The 20385-nt window shown below is 44.8% G+C and overlaps 1 protein-coding gene across 1 annotated transcript in view; it reads left to right on the plus strand.

Moving 5' to 3' along the window:
- Positions 1 to 19684, plus strand: part of LOC137531888 (putative N-acetylated-alpha-linked acidic dipeptidase) — a 217217-nt gene extending 197533 nt beyond the window's left edge. The window contains exons 17-18 of the mRNA XM_068251892.1: positions 10083 to 10175; positions 19326 to 19684. Coding sequence (XP_068107993.1) covers positions 10083 to 10175; positions 19326 to 19557 — 325 coding nt within the window. The 3' untranslated portion in view covers positions 19558 to 19684. The remainder of the gene's footprint in view (positions 1 to 10082; positions 10176 to 19325) is intronic.
- The last annotated feature ends 701 nt before the right edge of the window (positions 19685 to 20385 follow it).

A 20385-nucleotide genomic window follows, 5' to 3' on the forward strand; every position in this document is an offset into this window, starting at 1 on the left:
AGCTGGTGGCAGAGTGGCAGCAGATGGTAAATCTGTGTACCCTGGCAGTGGGAAACACAGACAGACAGACAGCAGCAGCAGCAGGAGGAATGGAGGAGTAATTATGTGTGCAGCTATTGTTTGACGTAATAGCTGGTGGCAGACTGGCAGCAGAAGGTAATTCTGTGTACCCTGGCAGTGGGAAACACAGACAGACAGCAGCAGCAGGAGGAATGGAGGAGTAGTGTGAGTGTGGCAGCAGGCAGGCAGCGTGACATAATAGCCCTGGTACCTAGCGGTGATACCAGGCCGTAAATGAACACAACAGGAGGTCCCAGACAGCGGTCGTGCAGCCCACATCGTGTCCAATACACAACTGGGACAACACAGTTTTCAACCCGGGCACCTCAGAAAAATTAAACCTTTTTTTTTTTTTAATGGTTTTTTGGTTTTGTTTGTAAAACAAATTACACAGATATATAGCTATTGTTTGACGTAATAGCTGGTGGCAGAGTGGCAGCAGAAGGTAAATCTGTGTACCCTGGCAGTGGGAAACACAGACAGACAGCAGAAGGGCAGTACACAGCAGCCCACTGTAGGTGTAAAATGTGTGGCTGCAGGCGACGTAATAGTCAAAGTGAACCAGGCTGGCTTAGTGAGCAGGAGCCAGGAGGTGGTAAAGGGTGGTAAGGCACATTAACGATGGTTCTTAGCCAGTTCATGTCCCCCTCTCGCCGACAACAGGGGCCAGGAACTCGCCTTCCACCCACGCCTGGTTCATCTTGAGAAACGTCAGTCTGTCCACAGACTTGTGAGACAGACGTGAGCGTTTCTCGGTGACCACACCACCAGCTGCACTGAAGCAGCGCTCGGACAGCACGCTGGAAGGGGGGCAGGACAGCACTTCCAGGGCGTACTGCGCCAGCTCGCTCCAGATCTCCAGGCGCTTGACCCAATACTCCATGGGATCAACAGGGGCATCGCTGTCAAGCCCGCTGTAGGACCCCATGTAGTCAGCCATCATGCGGGTCAGGCGCTGGCTGTGACCGGTGGAGGATGCTGCTGCATGCACCTCCTCTCTAGTCACTGCTGCCGGAGCCTCTACAGTCCTGTAGAGCTCATGGCTGAGAGACAGCAGGTCTGTGGGGCGCTTGCTGCTGGATGCAGGCACCTGATGCTGCCTCTGTGCTGGCTGCTGGACAGTGGGGGTGGAAGGCTGGGGGAAGGCTTCCTCCAAGCGCTCAACAAGGGCCTGCTGCAAGCTCCTTATTTGTTGCGCTGGGTCTCCTCCTGCAGGCGGCAGGAACTGGCTCAACTTCCCCTTGAGGCGTGGGTCCAACATCATGCTGATCCAGATGTCCTCCCTCTGCTTCATCTGGATCACCCTGGGGTCTCTGCGCAGGCACGTCAGCATGTGCGCTGCCATTGGGAAGAGGCGGGCCACGTCTGCTGGCACATCGACGGCAGTGTTGCTGTCCTCATCCTCCTCCTCTGCCCCGTCAGCCTCATCCTCTCTCCACCCCCGCACCAACTCAGCTGCACTGTGCTGCTCCCCCTCATCACCAGCAAGGTCAGGGACCTCCACCAAGTCCTCCTCCTCCTCCCCCTCAGAGGTGGACTGTGCAGCTGCTTGCCGCTCCTGCTGGTCCAAGGCTGCCGCTCCCTGTTCCAGCAAAGCATCGAGGGCCCTGTTCAGCAGACAAACCAGGGGCACCCACTCGCAGACCATAGCATGGTCCCTGCTCACCATGTTAGTGGCCTGCAGAAAGGGAGCCAGCACTAAGCACACCTGCTGCATGTGCCTCCAGTCATCATCGGGGACGATGGACGGGATGTTGCTGGTCTTGTCCCTTCTCTGAGCGGCGGAAACAGTGGCCAGGGCAAGGTACTGGTTAACAGCGTGCTTCTGTTCAACCAGACGCTCCAACATCGCCAGGGTGGAGTTCCAGCGAGTCGGAACGTCAAGGATCAGCCGATGGCGTGGCAGATCCAGCTCCTTTTGCACGTCTTCCAGGCTTGCACAGGCTGCAGCCGAGCGCCGGAAGTGACGCACAACGTTCCTTGCCGTTTCCAGCAGTTCGCCCATCCCCTGGTAGGTGCGCAAGAACTTCTGCACCACCAGGTTCAGCACGTGGGCAAGACAGGGGATGTGGGTCAGGTTTCCCCTGTCTATTGCGGCAACCAGATTGGCCCCATTGTCGGCCACCACCTCTCCGACTCTGAGGCCTCTGGGGGTCAGCCAAATCCTCTCCTGCTCCTGGAGTTTGGCCAACACATGGGTTGCCATCAGCTTGGTCTTCCCAAGGCTGACCAAGTGCAGCAGCGCTTGGCAGTGGCGGGCCTTCACGCTGCTGCTGAGGCGGGGGGTTTGGCCAGGTGTGCCGGAGGATGGCAGAGGATCGGAGGAACCTGCTGCAGTTCCCCTGACCCTGCGGGGTGGCACCACCCACTGTGTTGCTGCTGCTGCTGTGCCCGCTGCTGCTCTCCCATCCTCACCCCCTTCCACCAAGCTGACCCAGTGGACAGTGAAGGACAGGTAGCGGCCTGTCCCGAAGCGGCTGCTCCAGGAGTCCATGGTGACGTGGACCCTTTCACCAACCGCGTGCTCCAGCCCTCGCTCCACATTGGCCATCACAAAGCGGTGCAGTGCAGGAATGGCCTTGCGGGAGAAAAAGTGTCTGCTGGGGAGCTGCCAGTCTGGGGCTGCGCAAGCAAGCAGCGCACGAATGTCGCTCCCCTCCTGCACGAGCGTGTACGGCAGGAGTTGGGAGCACATGGCCCGTGCCAGCAAGCCGTTCAGCTGCCGCACGCGACGGCTGCTGGGAGGCAGAGCCCTAACCACCCCCTGGAAGGACTCGCTCAAAAGGCTCTGGCGTGGCCTTTTGCTGGCACGGGAATCAGCAGACACAGCGGAGGAGGCCACTGAGGACTGGCTGCCAGAACAGGCCTCAGTGTCGGCGGCAGGAGTTGCAGAGGGGGGAGGAGCAATGCGTTTCCGCACTCCTGCTGGTGCTGCTGGAGGAGCAGGAGGGCGGGTGGCTGCTGTTGCTGCTGCTGCTGAAGGCTGTGCAGTGATGGGTGTGGTGCCACTGCCAGCACCAGATGCCTTCAGCCTCTGGAACTCCTCATGCTGGTGGAAATGTTTCGCAGCAAGGTGGTTGATGAGCGAGCTGGTGCTGAACTTTAAGGGGTCTGCACCTCTGCTCAACTTCCGCTGACAGTGGTTGCAAGTGGCGTACTTGCTGTACACAGTGGGCATGGTGAAATATCGCCAGATTGGTGACAGAAACATCCCCCTACGGCATGGAAGCGCTGCTGCCTGTCTCCCTGTGGTGGTTAGGGGGGGGGGGGCTTGGGGGGCTTGGGTGCGGCTGGTGGTGGTACTGGCAGATGCTGCTGCTGCTGCTGCTGAGCCTGAGACACCAGCAGGCTGTGGGACCTGCCTACTGCTGCCAATGCTTGCAATGATGCGCCTCCTTGCAAGGCCCACAAGAGCATCCTCCTCCTCCTCCTCAGAGCTGCTGAGGACGACATCCCCTGGAGGTGGTGGCACCCAGTCTCTGTCTGTCACCGGGTCATCATCATCCTCCCCCTCCTGAAACATGTCCTGCTGGGATGATGACCCCCCAAACTCCTCTCCTGATGCATGGATGGGCTGCTTGACTGTCGCCACAGTCTTGCTGTCCAATCCCTCATCCCCCAAAGTGCCCATCAGCATCTCCTCCTCAAAATCGCCAACAACAGCAGACAATACCCTGATGGTGCCTGGGGTAAAAATACTGCTGAGTGACAGGTCGCCAACTTGTGACGGTGAACTGGCCTCCTCCCCAGACCCTGCTGGGCGGCTGCTGCGAACAGGGGTGGTGGTGGTGGTGGTGGTGAGGGTGGAGGCCTCGGATGCAGAGCTGATGGCGGGCTGCTCATCCTCCGTCATGAGTTGCACCACAGTGTCTGCATGCTTTTCCTCAATGGGACGTTTCCGACCCGGCTGGAGGAAAATCGGAGCAGGTGCTACACGCTGCTGCTGCTGTGTCTCTGCAGCGTGAGTTGCAGATGCTCCTGCTGGGCGGCGCCCAAGGCGTCCACGGCCAGTGGCTATGGGAGGAATGTTAGCCACTGACGCTGCTGCTGCTGCTGCGGAACTGTGCATGGTGGCGCGGCCGCGGCCTGCCACAATGCTGCTCCCTCTCCTCCTGATTCCCTTGCTGCCCTTCCCCTTGCCCAAACCGCGCTGGCTGCCACTTCCAGACATCTTCGATGTTTTGGGCGTATAGACAAAAGTTTTTTAAAAGGGCGGGTGAAAAGTGGGGTACTTTTATGGAGTGGGTTGGTGGGTGAGGTGACTGAGTGAGTGTCCCTAGTACAGTAAGTAAGTAGTAACAGTCAGGAAGTACAACTAGCAGTTACAATAATCAGTAGTAATCACAAGTAAATTTAGTGTGTGTACACTACAGACAGTGAGTGCACGCACGCGCAAACACGCGCAGGAGCTAGCCTATGAACAGTGACTGAGTGAGTGTCCCTAGTACAGTAAGTAAGTAAGTAGTAACAGTCAGTAAGTACAACTAACTAATTACAATAATCAATCAGTTATCAGAAGGAAATAGAGTGTGTGTAGTGTGTGTACACAGACAGTGAGTGCACACACGCAGGAGCTAGTAGCCTATGAACAGTGACTGAGTGTCCTAGACTCCTAGTACAGTAAGAGTAAGTAGTAACAGTAAGTACAACTAACTAATTACAATAATCAATCAGTTATCAGAAGGAAATAGAGTGTGTGTAGTGTGTACACAGACAGTGAGTGCACACACGCAGGAGCTAGTAGCCTATGAACAGTGACTGAGTGTCCTAGACTCCTAGTACAGTAAGTAGTAACAGTAAGTACAACTAACTAATTACAATAATCAATTACAATAATCAATCAGTTATCAGAAGGAAATAGAGTGTGTGTACTGTGTGTACACAGACAGTGAGTGCACACACGCAGGAGCTAGTAGCCTATGAACAGTGACTGAGTGTCCTAGACTCCTAGTACAGTAAGAGTAAGTAGTAACAGTAAGTACAACTAACTAATTACAATAATGAATCAGTTATCAGAAGGAAATAGAGTGTGTGTAGTGTGTGTACACAGACAGTGAGTGCACACACGCAGGAGCTAGTAGCCTATGAACAGTGACTGAGTGTCCTAGACTCCTAGTACAGTAAGTAGTAACAGTAAGTACAACTAACTAATTACAATAATCAATTACAATAATCAATCAGTTATCAGAAGGAAATAGAGTGTGTGTAGTGTGTACACAGAAAGTGAGTGCACACACGCAGGAGCTAGTAGCCTATGAACAGTGACTGAGTGTCCTAGACTCCTAGTACAGTAAGAGTAAGTAGTAACAGTAAGTACAAACAACTAACTAATTACAATAATGAATCAGTTATCAGAAGGAAATAGAGTGTGTGTAGTGTGTGTACACAGACAGTGAGTGCACACACGCAGGAGCTAGTAGACTATGAACAGTGACTGAGTGTCCTAGACTCCTAGTACAGTAAGAGTAAGTAGTAACAGTAAGTACAACTAACTAATTACAATAAGCAATCAGTTATCAGAAGGAAATAGAGTGTGTGTAGTGTGTGTACACAGACAGTGAGTGCACACACGCAGGAGCTAGTAGCCTATGAACAGTGACTGAGTGTCCTAGACTCCTAGTACAGTAAGTAGTAACAGTAAGTACAACTAACTAATTACAATAATCAATTACAATAATCAATCAGTTATCAGAAGGAAATAGAGTGTGTGTAGTGTGTACACAGAAAGTGAGTGCACACACGCAGGAGCTAGTAGCCTATGAACAGTGACTGAGTGTCCTAGACTCCTAGTACAGTAAGAGTAAGTAGTAACAGTAAGTACAAACAACTAACTAATTACAATAATCAATCAGTTATCAGAAGGAAATAGAGTGTGTGTAGTGTGTGTACACAGACAGTGAGTGCACACACGCAGGAGCTAGTAGACTATGAACAGTGACTGAGTGTCCTAGACTCCTAGTACAGTAAGAGTAAGTAGTAACAGTAAGTACAACTAACTAATTACAATAAGCAATCAGTTATCAGAAGGAAATAGAGTGTGTGTAGTGTGTGTACACAGACAGTGAGTGCACACACGCAGGAGCTAGTAGCCTATGAACAGTGACTGAGTGTCCTAGACTCCTAGTACAGTAAGAGTAAGTAGTAACAGTAAGTACAAACAACTAACTAATTACAATAATCAATCAGTTATCAGAAGGAAATAGAGTGTGTGTAGTGTGTACACAGACAGTGAGTGCACACACGCAGGAGCTAGTAGCCTATGAACAGTGACTGAGTGTCCTAGACTCCTAGTACAGTAAGTAGTAACAGTAAGTACAACTAACTAATTACAATAATCAATCAGTTATCAGAAGGAAATAGAGTGTGTGTAGTGTGTACACAGACAGTGAGTGCACACACGCAGGAGCTAGTAGCCTATGAACAGTGACTGAGTGTCCTAGACTCCTAGTACAGTAAGTAGTAACAGTAAGTACAACTAACTAATTACAATAATCAATTACAATAATCATTCAGTTATCAGAAGGAAATAGAGTGTGTGTAGTGTGTACACAGAAAGTGAGTGCACACACGCAGGAGCAGCTAGTAGCCTATGAACAGTGACAGTGAGTGTCCTAGTACAGTTACAGTATATAACTACAATACTAATACAATCAGTAGTAAAGGACAGCAGAAATACTGGTATAGAATAGAGAGAAATAAACAGAGGACAGGAGGACAGCTGCCCACACAGGCAAGGCCCTGAGGCCTAAAGCTGTAAGCCTGCAGCAGCTGGCCTGTCTCTATGTAACACAAAAGCTACTAACTAAAATACAATGTCTAACTAACTAACAACAATATAGGTGTGTATAGGAGGTGTATGTGAGCAAAAACGCTAGGTAAATGACCACAATAGAGCTCTTGCTAAGCCAAAGCACAAAGGAGCAACTCTCTCTCTGTACAAGTCTCAGGCAAGCACGGAGAAACGGAACATGGCGGCCGCTATTTATAGGGTAGGGGCTGGCCAGGGTCCCCCTCTGTGATTGGCTGCCGTCAGAGGGCCTGGGAGCCCTCTGATTGGCTCTAAGGACATCAATCTGGGCTATGACGCTATTCGAGCTCGGTACCGAGCTCGAATAGCGCCGTTTGCTCGAATAGCTCGAATAGTGAATGGGCTATTCGAGTGTACTCGAATAGCCCATTCGAATAGCTACAGCTATTCGGAGCTCGAATACCGAGCTCGAATAGCTGGAAAAGAGCTTGAATATTCGAGCTACTCGAATATTCGAGCTCTGCTGAGCACCACTGCTGGGCATGTCCGGACCACACTTGTACATGTGTAGTATAGTAGCACTCATACACGGAACACTGCACTGGAACAGTGGACCACAGAATGATCAGTTTTCTCTACTGAGGTAAATATCTTATTTTAATTTCTATTCCTCTTTCAGGTACACTTTAAGAATGATACCCACTATGCTCCATACTTCCCAAGCAAGTGCCCACTTTAATACCATATAATAGTCATATTTCTAAGGGACATATTTCTTGGCTATCATATAATATAGGACTATAAGATACAATGAAGCTTGATAGCCAATTCACAGGTTCATCATTACACCTTTATTCATTGGTCTGGAAAAGGCCTAACAATTAAAAGGAACCTGAAGCGAATGGAATATGAAGGCTGCCATATTTATTTACTTTTATACAATACCAGTTGCCTGGTAATCCTGCAATTCCTCAGTCTCTTATATGTTTAGCCACAGACCCTGAACAAGCATGCAGGTCAGATGTTTCTGACAAGATTAGCTGCATGCTTGTTTCAGGTATGTGATCTGCTTACTACTGATGGCAAAGGGACCAGCAGGATGGCCAGGCAGTTGGTACTGTGTAAAAGGAAATAAATATGGCAGCCACCATACACAGCACCTCTCGGTTCAGGTGTACTTTAATAATTATCAGTGTTGGTTTTACTAGTTGCCTCTGTGTCGACATGCCCTCCATAGAAAAACTCACTCTTCTCCGTAAAGAAGGAGTTTACATCACTTTGAATAATGAGGACAGAACACTGGGGAGGTGTGTTTCAGTAGAACATATGTTAATTGTCCTTAGTCATATGATCTAAAATGATATGATTAGTTATTGTGACATATCTGGGATACCTTTCCCCTCCCTCCCTCTAATTCCTCTACCCTGATACTGGCAGAATTATTTATGGCAAGTAATAGTCTAGAGATATTTCTACATACTGACTAGATGTTGCTCTTTCAGTGTGATGGAGGAGGGGGTTGTTAATTTTCCCACCACTACAAAGTGATACAGGAATGGGAGATCATATGTGCTTCTGCAGCACTGTGTTCTTTCTCGTGGACGATTCACTGGCACTGTGAAGCTCTTTTAGGTGTACATAATGAATTCCTGATGAAACCTGGACGATATACAGTAGCACCATTGGCTTGATTTAATAATGCATCTCAGAGATCCCCAATAGTGATGGTCATGTCTAGGAGAACTTGTAGAGAAGTATGTGATTTGTTTGATCAGCTGATAGATTTACAAGGCTCTGATTTGCTGTGATCACATCCTCCTTTAGCACATGACCATGACTTGCAAATCAGAGACTTTAATATCTATCACCTCACCAAATTGATCACATGCTTCTTCATGAGTTCTCCTAGGCATGACCATCACTAATCCCCAAGGACCTCCAGTAGGTATATCACAAGTGATACAAGAAACTGTTTTTTTAAAAAACTGTTTTACCCATCCAAAATAGAGATTGCTTGTTAATTTCCAGCTTCACGTAGGAAAGAGGATACACCCATAATTTCATTAGTTTAAGTCAGTGAGTCAGCTGGTTTACAAAACCATATAATCCAAACTGCAGACAGCTGTTTCAGCCTTCTTCAGTGTAAACCTACGAATTATTATGGCTATTTGGTTGGACTCGAGACATAGATGTATTACAGATTAACCAATTAAAGGAGGGCTCAGGTTTGTTATTTTAGGCAGCATTTTTTTATATGTGTTTTTTTGCACTAGTGACTGAAGGTGGCAAGGGGAAACTGGGGGAATGTTGAGAGGGACACGTGGTTCAACGGACCAACAAGTGAGAAGTGGCAAAAGGAAGCACACCTCTGTTAGGGAAAGAGAGGGCTAGTGGACCTATAGTGGAGGAGTAAAAGTTCCAATGAGTTTATATTTGAGTCGAATCAAGAACAATCAGGTCTCGACCTGGATTTAAAGGCTATAAAAGCTCAAATTTTTATTGTATCACAGTATAAATGCACAACATTTCAGCACAGAGGCCTTTGTCAAGTGCTCTTGATAAAGCACTTGACAAAGCCCTCTGATCCGAAACGTTGTGCATTTATACTGTAATACAATAAAAATGTTAGCTTTTATAGCCTTTAAATCCAGGTCGAGACCTGGCAGTTCTTGATTTGACGTATGTTCCCCTGCACCTTCTCAGGGCCTGGGTGCTGACTGGTCAACTCCCTGGTGTTTTCAATTTATGCAGCAGTTGAGCAATTGATCAAATTTATCGATTTTATATTTGAGTCAACCATACTTAATGTTCTGCCATGTAAAAATGGTAGGCTTGGTTTACTTTCAATTTGGTTTATATCTGAGAAAACATTATACATTTTTTACCTGAAGATTATTTGGACTGGTGTGATTTTTTCAAACAAAAACCTTTTTGAAAACGATCAACCGTCATGGTGTAAATGTAATATTCAATATGTTGGAAAAACAACACAGACCAAATACAACGTTACGACCTAGTCTTCATTGCATTTTCAGAGAAATTAAAGTCCTTTTGGGGCCTGGTGCAATTCAAGGATATAAAAAAATTGATGAGGGATTTAATACTTACCGTAGTTTAATACTCCTGCTGTCGATGTGATTTTAATCTCATCTGGCATGTTACGCTGCTTTACTAGGGGATTTTAAGCGAGAAACTTTGTGATTTCTATTGCACTTGTAGAGCTGTTCTCAGCATCACGCATCACTTCCTAATATATTTTCTGTCATGTTTGCAGCCCATTGGAGGTGAGAAAAATTAATGATCAACTAATGCAACTGGAAAGAGCTTTTACTGACCCCTTTGGAGTAGCTGGCAACCTGGAACACCGGTAAATCTGTAGAACAGATCTATTCATATGTATCTGTAGTTGACATAATCAAATCAGTCTAATTTGTTGTAACCAGGGATTCTTCAACATCCATATGGAGTAAGGACACCGCACTGTGAAACAAATATGGAGTAGTTGCCCACAAAACAAAATAATGTTCTATCTGATAAAGAGAACCTCTCAGTGAAACGGATTAAATGCCTTTATTACTACACTTACCTGAGTAGTGTTTAAAGAGACACTGAAGAGAAAAAAAAATTATGATATTATGATTTGTATGTGTAGTGCAGCTAAGAAATAAAACATTAAGATCAGATACATCAGTCTAATTGTTTCCAGTACAAGAAGAGTTGAGAAACTCCAGTTGTTATCTCTATGCAAACAAGCCATTAAGCTCTCCGACTAAGTTAGTCGTGGAGAGGGCTGTTATCCGACTTTGATCATCTCCACTGTAAGTGAACTGTTTACTTTTCCTCTGCTAGAGGAGAGGTCATTACTTCACAGACTGCTCTGAAAGACTCATTTTGAATGCTGAGTGTTGTGTAATCTGCACATATTATAGAATGATGCAATGTTAGAAAAAACACTATATACCTGAAAATAAAAGTATGAGAATATTTTCTTTGCTGCTAATCTTCTAGTAATTATTCATAGTACACAACCAATTCACTATATCATATATATTTTTTTTTTTGCTTCAGTGTCTCTTTAAGAAAAGCTCAATGTCATTGAATGAAATTATCTGCGATGAGTTAAAATCAGTTTTATCTTTTCATGTTGTACTAGTCATATGCTTATGCCAGTTTCTGTAGTCAAAGTCAGGTCGAGGCAGAGGCGTGGGAGGCATCAGCCTTGGATGCAGCATTGAGGAGAACCTCGCTGTCAGCCTGAAAAGCCAGGCCTTGTCCATACTAGCAAATGCAGATGGTCGTGTGATTGGAATCTTATAGTGTCCCAATACCATGCTTTAGTCAGTCAGGAATGTTGTTTCATGTCTGCTCATTAGTCCATTTTTAAAGCAATTTATAGTAAAAGTTATATATTAATTTATCCTCCTCAAAAATTGTGTGTTTAGTTAAAGTTCAGGGTATTGTGTGTCCCTTATGGACGTTTATGTTACAAAAACCCACAATGCTTTGCAAACTGAGTAACTTCAGCATCCTCTATTATATTTATCAAATTAAAGCTCAACACACACCATACAATCTTGGTTGTACAGATTTACCAAATCTATGTAGTATAAGGGCCAACAGATTGAAAATACCTTGAATGATTGATTGGATAAGCTCCTATACTACATGAAAGTGGTAAGAATGAACAACTAAGATTGCATGGTGTGTGTTGAGCCTTTGTATTAACACAAAAATATGAAAATAACATAAATTACCAATCTGTAAACTAGAACTGAAATAAAACTGGCTGGAAATATAATATTTTAACAGAAACAAAGCCTTCCTTGTTAACAAGCTTGTGTGGCAGGTTGTATTGTATTTTTCATAGTCTTTTTCTTTTACTTCTATTTTTACTCAGCAGTGCATTTTTCTCCAGTATGGAAAGCAAAAACATCATTAGAAAACACAGCAATTGTACACCGATCTTTTCATTATGCTCTATCCGCACAGTGTAATTGCAGCCAATTATGCTGGTTGAAAGCAGCAACAAAAAGCAGATATTACAATGTAAAAAAAAAAGTACATAATGTACAAGAGACAAGAAAAGTTTTGTATGCTTAGTAATATTATCTCTGTATTCCTCAGTTAGCTACATGGTAAAATATAATACAACTGAAACAACTTGACTGTGACATATAAGGGTCCTGTAAACGTTCTCAATTCTAAAACAATTGGGCAGTAAGAGAAATGTGTTCAGTCATGCAGACTCTAACAAAATACTCATAAAGTCTTTCCAGTTAACACAATGGTTATATGTTCAGGGACGTTTCTGGGTACAGGCACTCCAGGCAAATGTTTGAGACACTCTGTAGTGTACAGAATACAATATGAATGAATTCAATTTTAGTTCAGGCAGTCTGCACGGCACAACACTGCATGTTCCAGCCTTTTCTGGTGTCCTTGTAATGTCTTACAACTTTCCAGTGTCACCTGTGATGTTATCCTTGGCTAATGCTTCCCAACTCATCCACTTACCTCTCCATAGAGCATGCATATGTATGTGATGATGGGAGTGTCACAGGTTGCTTTGCCTGGTGTACCAGTTTACACCAAGTCATTTCTGTAACAAAAAAAAACTTGGACCAAAAACAAACACAGGCATACCTCCTAACTTTTTGACATAAGAAGGCTGGACACTGTGAAGACACTCTCTCATCACATCTTTATCCATGCATGTCATAAAAATAAATTAGCAAGAGTTGTAATTTTGTAACTCAAACTCCACTGGTACCTTCTATAAACATTCATTTTCGTTCATAATATTAACTTTTGAAAGATAGTTAAAAGATAGGGAAAAAGAGAGTCAAACAAGCTCATTTTTTTAATTTAAAAATAAATATAGTTACACAAATCTATACATAAGTCCTAAAAGTAGGACAAATGAAGAAGAAAGAGGGGTAGAGATTTGGTTCCCAAATTGAAAAAGGCACAGTTGGGAGCTATGCACATGGAGAGTACAGCATCATCAAAAACATTTGTACGACCCAAAGTGCATCACAGTGGCAGAGGCGTAGCTAGGCTTTTTTTACGGCACCCCCCCCCCCCCCCAGTTTTTGCGCCCCCCCTCTGGTCAAATTAGGCATGGCCATGCATCAGAATGTGGGTGTGGTCATTGGTGGAGCCAAATGTACAAATGCTGTTTAGATAGCCAGACGTGCCCCCTTCCCCGTTTAGATAGCCAAATGTACCCCCGTTTATATAGCCAGATGTGCCTCCCTTCCCATCATTTAGATAGCCAGATGTACCCCCTATAGTTAGCCAGATGTGCCCCCCTTGTTCTGTTGCTGTTAACAGGGAGAGAAGCAGGGGCACTCCGGGTACTGCCAGCGAGCTGCCTCTCACTTGGGAAAGCGGTGGCCATGCTCTGCGCCCCCTTACAGTGCTGCGCCCGGGGACATGTGTTCCCCGTTGTCCACCCATAGCTACGCCTATGCACAGTGGGATGGTGTTCCAGCAAGTAGGATTCTGAAAACACTAGCCAATTTTTCTCTTGACAATAGCCTTGAGATAAGTTCTCTTAAAGATCTGTACACACTCCTGACTAAGGCGGCCGATAATGACACATTGGTACAGTGGCCATCATCCACCACCCCCCGCGACGGCCAATCGCATTGTCTGTGCCCCTCCCCCGCCTGCTGCCAATGTCACGCACGTGTTGCTCCTTTGTCCACCCACCCTTCCTGCATAGCTATAAAACGTGTCGTCAGCTGCATAGATGACAGGTGTCTGTACGGGTTGGCCGCGATGTCACCCTAGGGGAATGGGATCCTGATCCCTACGGGCGATGTGTGTACACACCTTTTAAGATGGCTTGCGTTATCTTACCCATTTAGGTTTTCCAAGTGTAAGGCTGTTGGCTGGTCATTTGTCATATTTATGTAATCTTTCTTTGAACAGGGAACTTCCTTGCTCTGTGATCGTAATTGTACAATATCTGCAGGGTGGATTTAATTCTTGCTTGAGTTATGACCAGATTTTTCCTTTAAATCCCCATTGTTCTTTCCTTCTCCGTGTGTCCTGAAAGCTGATTAACACTCATAGTGGGGAGAGAGGTAGAAGGAGGCCTGACCTCTCACTTTTTTGTTCTCTGCAGCTATTAGCGAAACCGTTTTCATTATTTTTAATAACAATACTAGGATGTGCCTAGGTCTCAATGTATCTGCCTTACATAGCACGGAAAGTGTGACTATCCCCATTTCCAGCTTTTCTAGGCATGATTCATGATATTGGGAAGGAAAAATCATCAGAGGTCCTTGCCATGTTCTCACAGTTCCTTGCAGATTTTTTTATTCTGCTCTAACAGTTTAATATTTAAAGGAACACTGTAGCACATGGCTGTGCACTGAACAGGTGGAAAGCTCACCAGCTGGAGCATTTTTCCCCTTTTGAGGTCCCCGGTTTAGGCAGTAGAGGGGTCGGCTCGAGTTATGCATTGGGCAAGTCCGTTATGGCAGTTCAGCAACAAAACATGCGTCAGTCATTACATGAAGTATTTGTGAACCCTTTTTTAGATGCTTTGATTGGTTTACATGGGGTGAGGAAGGATCAGAAGTTGTCCCATAACCACATGGCTGAAAAGACAATAAAAAGCCTCCATGAACTAGGTGCTATTATAAATGCATCAGTGGTGTAGTGAAAGAGCTACAGAGCATTGGTCCATATACAATTCAGTTTTCCTTCTTAGTTTTCTCCAAGTTGATATTTTCACACCTTGTTCATAAAATGCGTTTTAACCTCTTGCCGACTTCTCCACGCCAATTGGCGTGAGCGGTGCAACAGCTCCAGGACCACTCCTCGCCAACTGGTGTGAGCAGCGCGACAGCTCCCGGACCGCTCCACGCCGATTGGTGTGAACGGCTGAGAATGGGCTTTTCAGGAGAGTGCGCGCATCTCCACTCTGATGACGGAGCTCCGCTCTGCCTCCAGTCTCCCAGCAGCAATCGCCGCTCGGAGACAGTTAGACGGCGAAACTGCCATCTAATAGGACTGTACAGCGCTGCGATCTAAGGCAGCACTGTACTGGGGACAGCCGTGTGACACGGCTGACACAGGAGCGATCCGCTGTGATAGGCTTTTTTTTTCAATTGTGAAATGCTAAATAGTTATTTTAAAGAGAAGATGAAAAAGTGAATTGAATATGGGCAATAGTGTGAGTTTTACATTAATCCCAATGGTTTTACAAACCATTATTGAAAAAAAAAAAATAACAAACATGAAAAAACAAATAGAAAGTAATTTTTTTCCCAGAGTAAAATGTGCTATAAATGTATTTTCTCCTATGTTGCTACCACTTACAGTCAGTAGTAGAAATCTGACAGAAATGACAGATTTTAAACTGGCCCATCTCCATAGGGCAGTGATCTGCAAACTTGGCTCTCCAGCTGTTAAGGAACTACAATTCCCACAATGCATTGCGGGAGTCTGACAGCCACAGTCATGATTCATGAAGGCAAATGCATTGTGGGACTTGTAGTTCCTTAACAGCTGGAGAGCCAAGTTTGCAGATCACTGCCTTAGGGGGTTCTTAGGGTTTTCGTTCAAAAGCTCTTTGTGAAGGGCAGTTGCTCAGTCCAACTGGCAGAATATTGCGCACACGGATGGTGGTGGGGGGCTGCATCTTTGTAGAGACCTTTTCCAGGGAGTGCTTTTATATAGAATAAATGAAATACTGAGAATCTCCCATGAATACGTGTGCTAGTCAAAAACCTGTCCATTCCGTCAGATTTCTACTAACTACTGTAAGTGACAGCAATGTAGGAGAGAAGTCATTTTTTAGTTCATTTTACCCTGGAAGGAAACATACTTCTTATTTGTATGTGTTAACATGTATTTGAATTTTTTTTTTTTTGCAATAGTGGTCCTTTAAGCACTCTATACATTACTATTGATATGGGGCACCAAAATCATCCAATTACAGCCTTCATCAGAGAGGTTTAAATAGGGGAGGAGAACACTTTAAACAGGGGAGAGGAATAATTACCACTTTTCAAAGGATGTACTGTATGAAGGTGATCTTTATCATTACCACCATAAGGCCAACAAAGTCCTAATACAGCAGTTGAATGATGGCCCCTGGTTGGTTCCTGAGAACCAGGGTCCCTGGTGAGGTTCTAACCTCTGCATCCCTTATTGCTGCTCTCCTGAAATCCAGGATCTATTAAACATACATTTCTTACTGCCAATGCGTTCAGATGACTAAGATTGCATGGTCACTGTATCACTAACCTTTCGGCAAACCTGACTATGATCTGTTATACAAAGGAGGGTTGCAAAGATGAATCTTCTAATAGCAGAACATTTACGCTACCAGATTTTCAGATTTATTTATGTTCTGCAATGTTAACTGGCTCAGTAAAACCGTAGTAAAATAAGCCGACAGCAAGACAGAAACTGCACAAATTCTGCACAATGTGAATATCTTTCTTGTACAGTGTACTTGTGTACAGTATTTCTTCTGCATACATATTTTTTAACAGTTACATTTTATTAGTTTTGGAGTACAGAATGAAAAAGGGAGACAGACACATACTGTATGCCTTTATGTACAATAAATAACCTCATCTGAAAAATCAACATATAACAAAATAAAGGAAAGGGGGGGGGGGGAGAAGAAGGCTGCGCATCCCTAAACATATAACAAAATACATTTTATAATGCTAGCATCCTGTTAATCTTACACACGGTAACTTGGAAAAGATTTCACATTCTAGGTCTACAAACAGGTAGATGACATTTATCATCTCAATAAATAGTCACTTGGGTCGATTCATAAAAGGCTGTGTGAAAAAAAATCTGGTCAGGAAAATACCGCATTCGGTATTTTAGACTTTTGTATGCTAATGCATAAAATTTTTCACAGGTGTGCTAGAAGTTCGGTAAATTACCAAAGCCCATTGACAAAAACCTGTTCATAACAGCAGAAGATAGTGGAGTGTCTCTGTGTTGTTACAAGCTGTTCCGTGCAGTGAGGGCATTACAATAGTAAGAGGCATCCCAGACATCCCTTTAGATGTACATGTTTTGATATACTGCCTCTGCTTGCTTTGAATCTGTCTATTAGTCTTTCTTAACATTCTATTTAATTGCCACAGCTTAGATTAACTTCCAAGAAACGTCATACAGTACATGCCATGCTAAGGTGATTTTTCCCCACTAGCTCCTACACATCTTCAAACAGGAACCCAAGAGGTTAAACAGCCAAACAGCCTAAGGTATTCAGGGGAAGCCTTTTTTGTTCCGATGCTGCCTGGAGGTTTTAAAGGTTGTCCCGCCTGGGTTTTTTTAAAGGTTGTCCCACCTGAAAAGGCTGCGGGTCCTATTAGATTCCATCATCCATACTTGCAGAAGACGACGGGAGCGGTTTCTATTGACTCTCTGCTTCTGTCAGTCACAGCTCTCACTGCTTCTGCTTGTGAGTCACGGCTCCCAGCACAGTCTCCTCGCACAGACTCCGCATTCTTTTCACCACTCCAAAGTAGACTATATTCTTTTGTGACTTTACCACAAATTGTAGACTTTATGAATTGACATTTACTGACATATGTTGAGGTATTTACTGCACAAGTCGGTAATTTACCTCACTGCTCAGTAATTTCCGCTTTTCCTAAGTGCTCAGTAAAGTCAGTTGTTTTCTGCATTACCGAATGCAGTGATGCTTTATGAATTGACCCCATAGTCTAATTCTGGCCTTATTAGCATCATCTTCTCAGAAAATGGCCGGTGCACACACTGCGAAAGAAAGGAAAAGATAAATAGGAAAAAGAAGAGTGAAATAACAAGCTCACACCCACTGTTCCCCCTCCACCCCACAACATGGAGTTCCCCGCCCTAGCTCGAAATATCCATGACAGGTTTAACTTTTTTTCCCATCTTGCCCCAAATTTCTGAAACTTCTTTGAGCAGTCCCTGCTCAGTTCCTGTTGATGAAAAGGCAGTGTTCGCTCCATACTCTTTTAGCCGGCTGCTTCGCCCAGCTAATTTTGGTGAGCACCCGGCAGTCATTGGCTCACCTCCTAGGATGTGTTCCTCACCTGGCTACTTTTTCATGCCAGCTGGCTGGAAACATTTTCTGAGAAGAATACTATGTTAGGGCACTGGTTTCCTTACCTGTCCAAAGATTAACTGTGGATACCGATTCTGAGTTCTGTAACTTTAGGATGAATCTTCTGTCATAGAATGCAAGAGGGCAAAACAAAATCTTCTAGTATCTGCCTATCTGGAGGTAATTTCTTCATCTAGCTGACACAAATGAAGAAACCCTGGTTCAGGAACCAGATCAGTATTAATTATTGTATTTATTGTTTTATAAATAATTTCCCAAGGCGGTCACTTTACCACAATAATACCAGAAAATATGAATAAATATACTTGTTTCTCTGTGGCATCTTATGAATGCATTTTTGTATTTTGTATACTGTTACATTATAGCAAAGGAAAATTATTTGCTAAATAAGATTTAAAAGAAGTATTTTACTAAGGCTTTAAAGTGAGCCCGAGGTGAAAATAAACTGATGAGATAAACAATTGTGTTTATCCTCCTATGCCTAAAATGACTTTTTTTTAAACTATCCCACGGTTTTATTTTTTTGTTTAAACATTTACAAATTAGATTGAGTGTTTTGTTGTCTCTGCTCAGTGGCAGCCTATTAAGTGTCCCTAAATGAAAATACATGAACGTGCTTTGCTTTCAGAAGTTGTATTCTGCCAGGAAAACCTTTATGACTGTAATTTGCTTATCAGTGATGCTTACTACATTCCCAACAAGGTACCGACAAGAGAGAAGCTGTCACTTGCATGCCTGAAAATTAACTCTTTTAGGCAGGCCCGGCCCGCTCATGAGGCGGGGTGAAACTTTTGCCTCAGGCGGCAAATTTCCAGGGGCGGCACCCGCCCATCCGTGGGTGCGGGGAGCCGGCCCGCCGAGCTGGAGGGGTAGCTGGCAGGACGGGGGTATTGGGCCAGCAGCGGGGAGGGGGGTCGGACCCCCCCCTCCCTCGCCTGGGTCCCCCGTCCTCCGCTCCCCTCCAGCCTAAATAGAAGCAGCCGTATGTGTAAGAGGCACGGGCGGGGAGACACTTACCTCCTCCTCGCTCCAGCGTGCGCTCCACTGACATCACTTCCTGCAGGACGCTGCAGGAAGTGACGTCAGTGGAGCGCACGCTGGGAAGAGGTGAGTGTCCTCCCCGCCCGTGCCTCTTACACATACGGCTGCTTCTATTTAGGCTGGAGGGGAGCGGAGGACGGGGGCGAGGGAGGGGGGGGGTCCGACCCTGCTTTTAGGCAGCAAAATAAAACAAGTAAAACTGCCTGGTTATTAACATGTTTTGCACTGTACATACACATGTTTATCTCATCATGTCACATATCGCCTTAGGAACACTTTTTAAAGTAAGGTTCCTGTCTACACAGTTTGCAAAAATGTGACCATTTTTTTTTTAAATAAACTTTCACCTATTTCTGTACTTTCCTCATTATGCAGGCATGTGATATACGCCCCTAATGTGCACAATTCGTACGCTGCCTCCAGTTTCCCTGGGCTGGCTGCTGCTATGTTTGACATTGAAAATGATCCAGACCAGGAAAGACGTTGGCAACAAGTCAGAAAAGAAATTTCCACCATTGCCTTTACCTTATCGTCTGCTGCCAGCACCATGCAGGACACCAGCAGTATAGGTGGAGGCCCCAGGAAGGAAGACCACAGCGCGCTTTGATGATGCGTTCCCCATAAAAGAAGCATGTCTGCAAATCTACATACTGTACAAAGCTTCTGTCTTTATATGTACTTTGACTTTTGTGTCTGCTGATTTTCTTTTCTCTTTTATGATGATCTTATGGCGTTTAAGTATTTTTAACTATGATTATGTGCATACATTAAATAAAAATAACTATAAAATATTAACAGTGTACCGACTTATTCAGGAAGGCAAAGAGCAAAGACCAGAGAGGCATAATTATTGAGGTGCAAGAAAAACTAGAGCAAAGGTGGAGAAGCTGTTCCATGTAGGGGTGAACGAGCGAGGTGTGGTAAAGGAAGCAGAAAATCTCAATAGCACTTGAAAAGTACATGCCAACAAGTCTCATTATTAAAATAAACTTCCATTTTACCTTTTATTTTATAATTAAAGTTTAGCACTTAAGCGTTATTTGCCTACTTCAGCAGGCCTGTCCGTCCTTCCCCCGACTGCAGAGATTTCAGGCTGCTAAGGATTTCAAGCAGCAAATTAATTGTTTTATTACACTCATTACAAGAAGTAAACAAAACCTTTTCATCAACAGAGGAGGTGGGTAATTAGGACAAAGTCTCTTCAAAGACCTTATCTAGAAGGAATGTGTTAAGATAGCAACAATGACTACTGTACATAATGTAAATTAGAAAGGTGAGAAGGGGAGGGGGGAACATGGGGCTCCTATAGACAGAATAAATTCCATTGAAAGAAAGGGTGCTTAGTTCTCTTGAAGGGACCAATGGGGAGGCCCAGCGGTACTTTCAAAGATGCTTTTCTGGGGCTTGGTATACTTTATTATAGCATTATTATTAT

The sequence above is a fragment of the Hyperolius riggenbachi genome, chromosome 9, assembly GCF_040937935.1.
Source record: "Hyperolius riggenbachi isolate aHypRig1 chromosome 9, aHypRig1.pri, whole genome shotgun sequence".
NCBI classification, from domain to species: Eukaryota; Metazoa; Chordata; class Amphibia; order Anura; family Hyperoliidae; genus Hyperolius; species Hyperolius riggenbachi.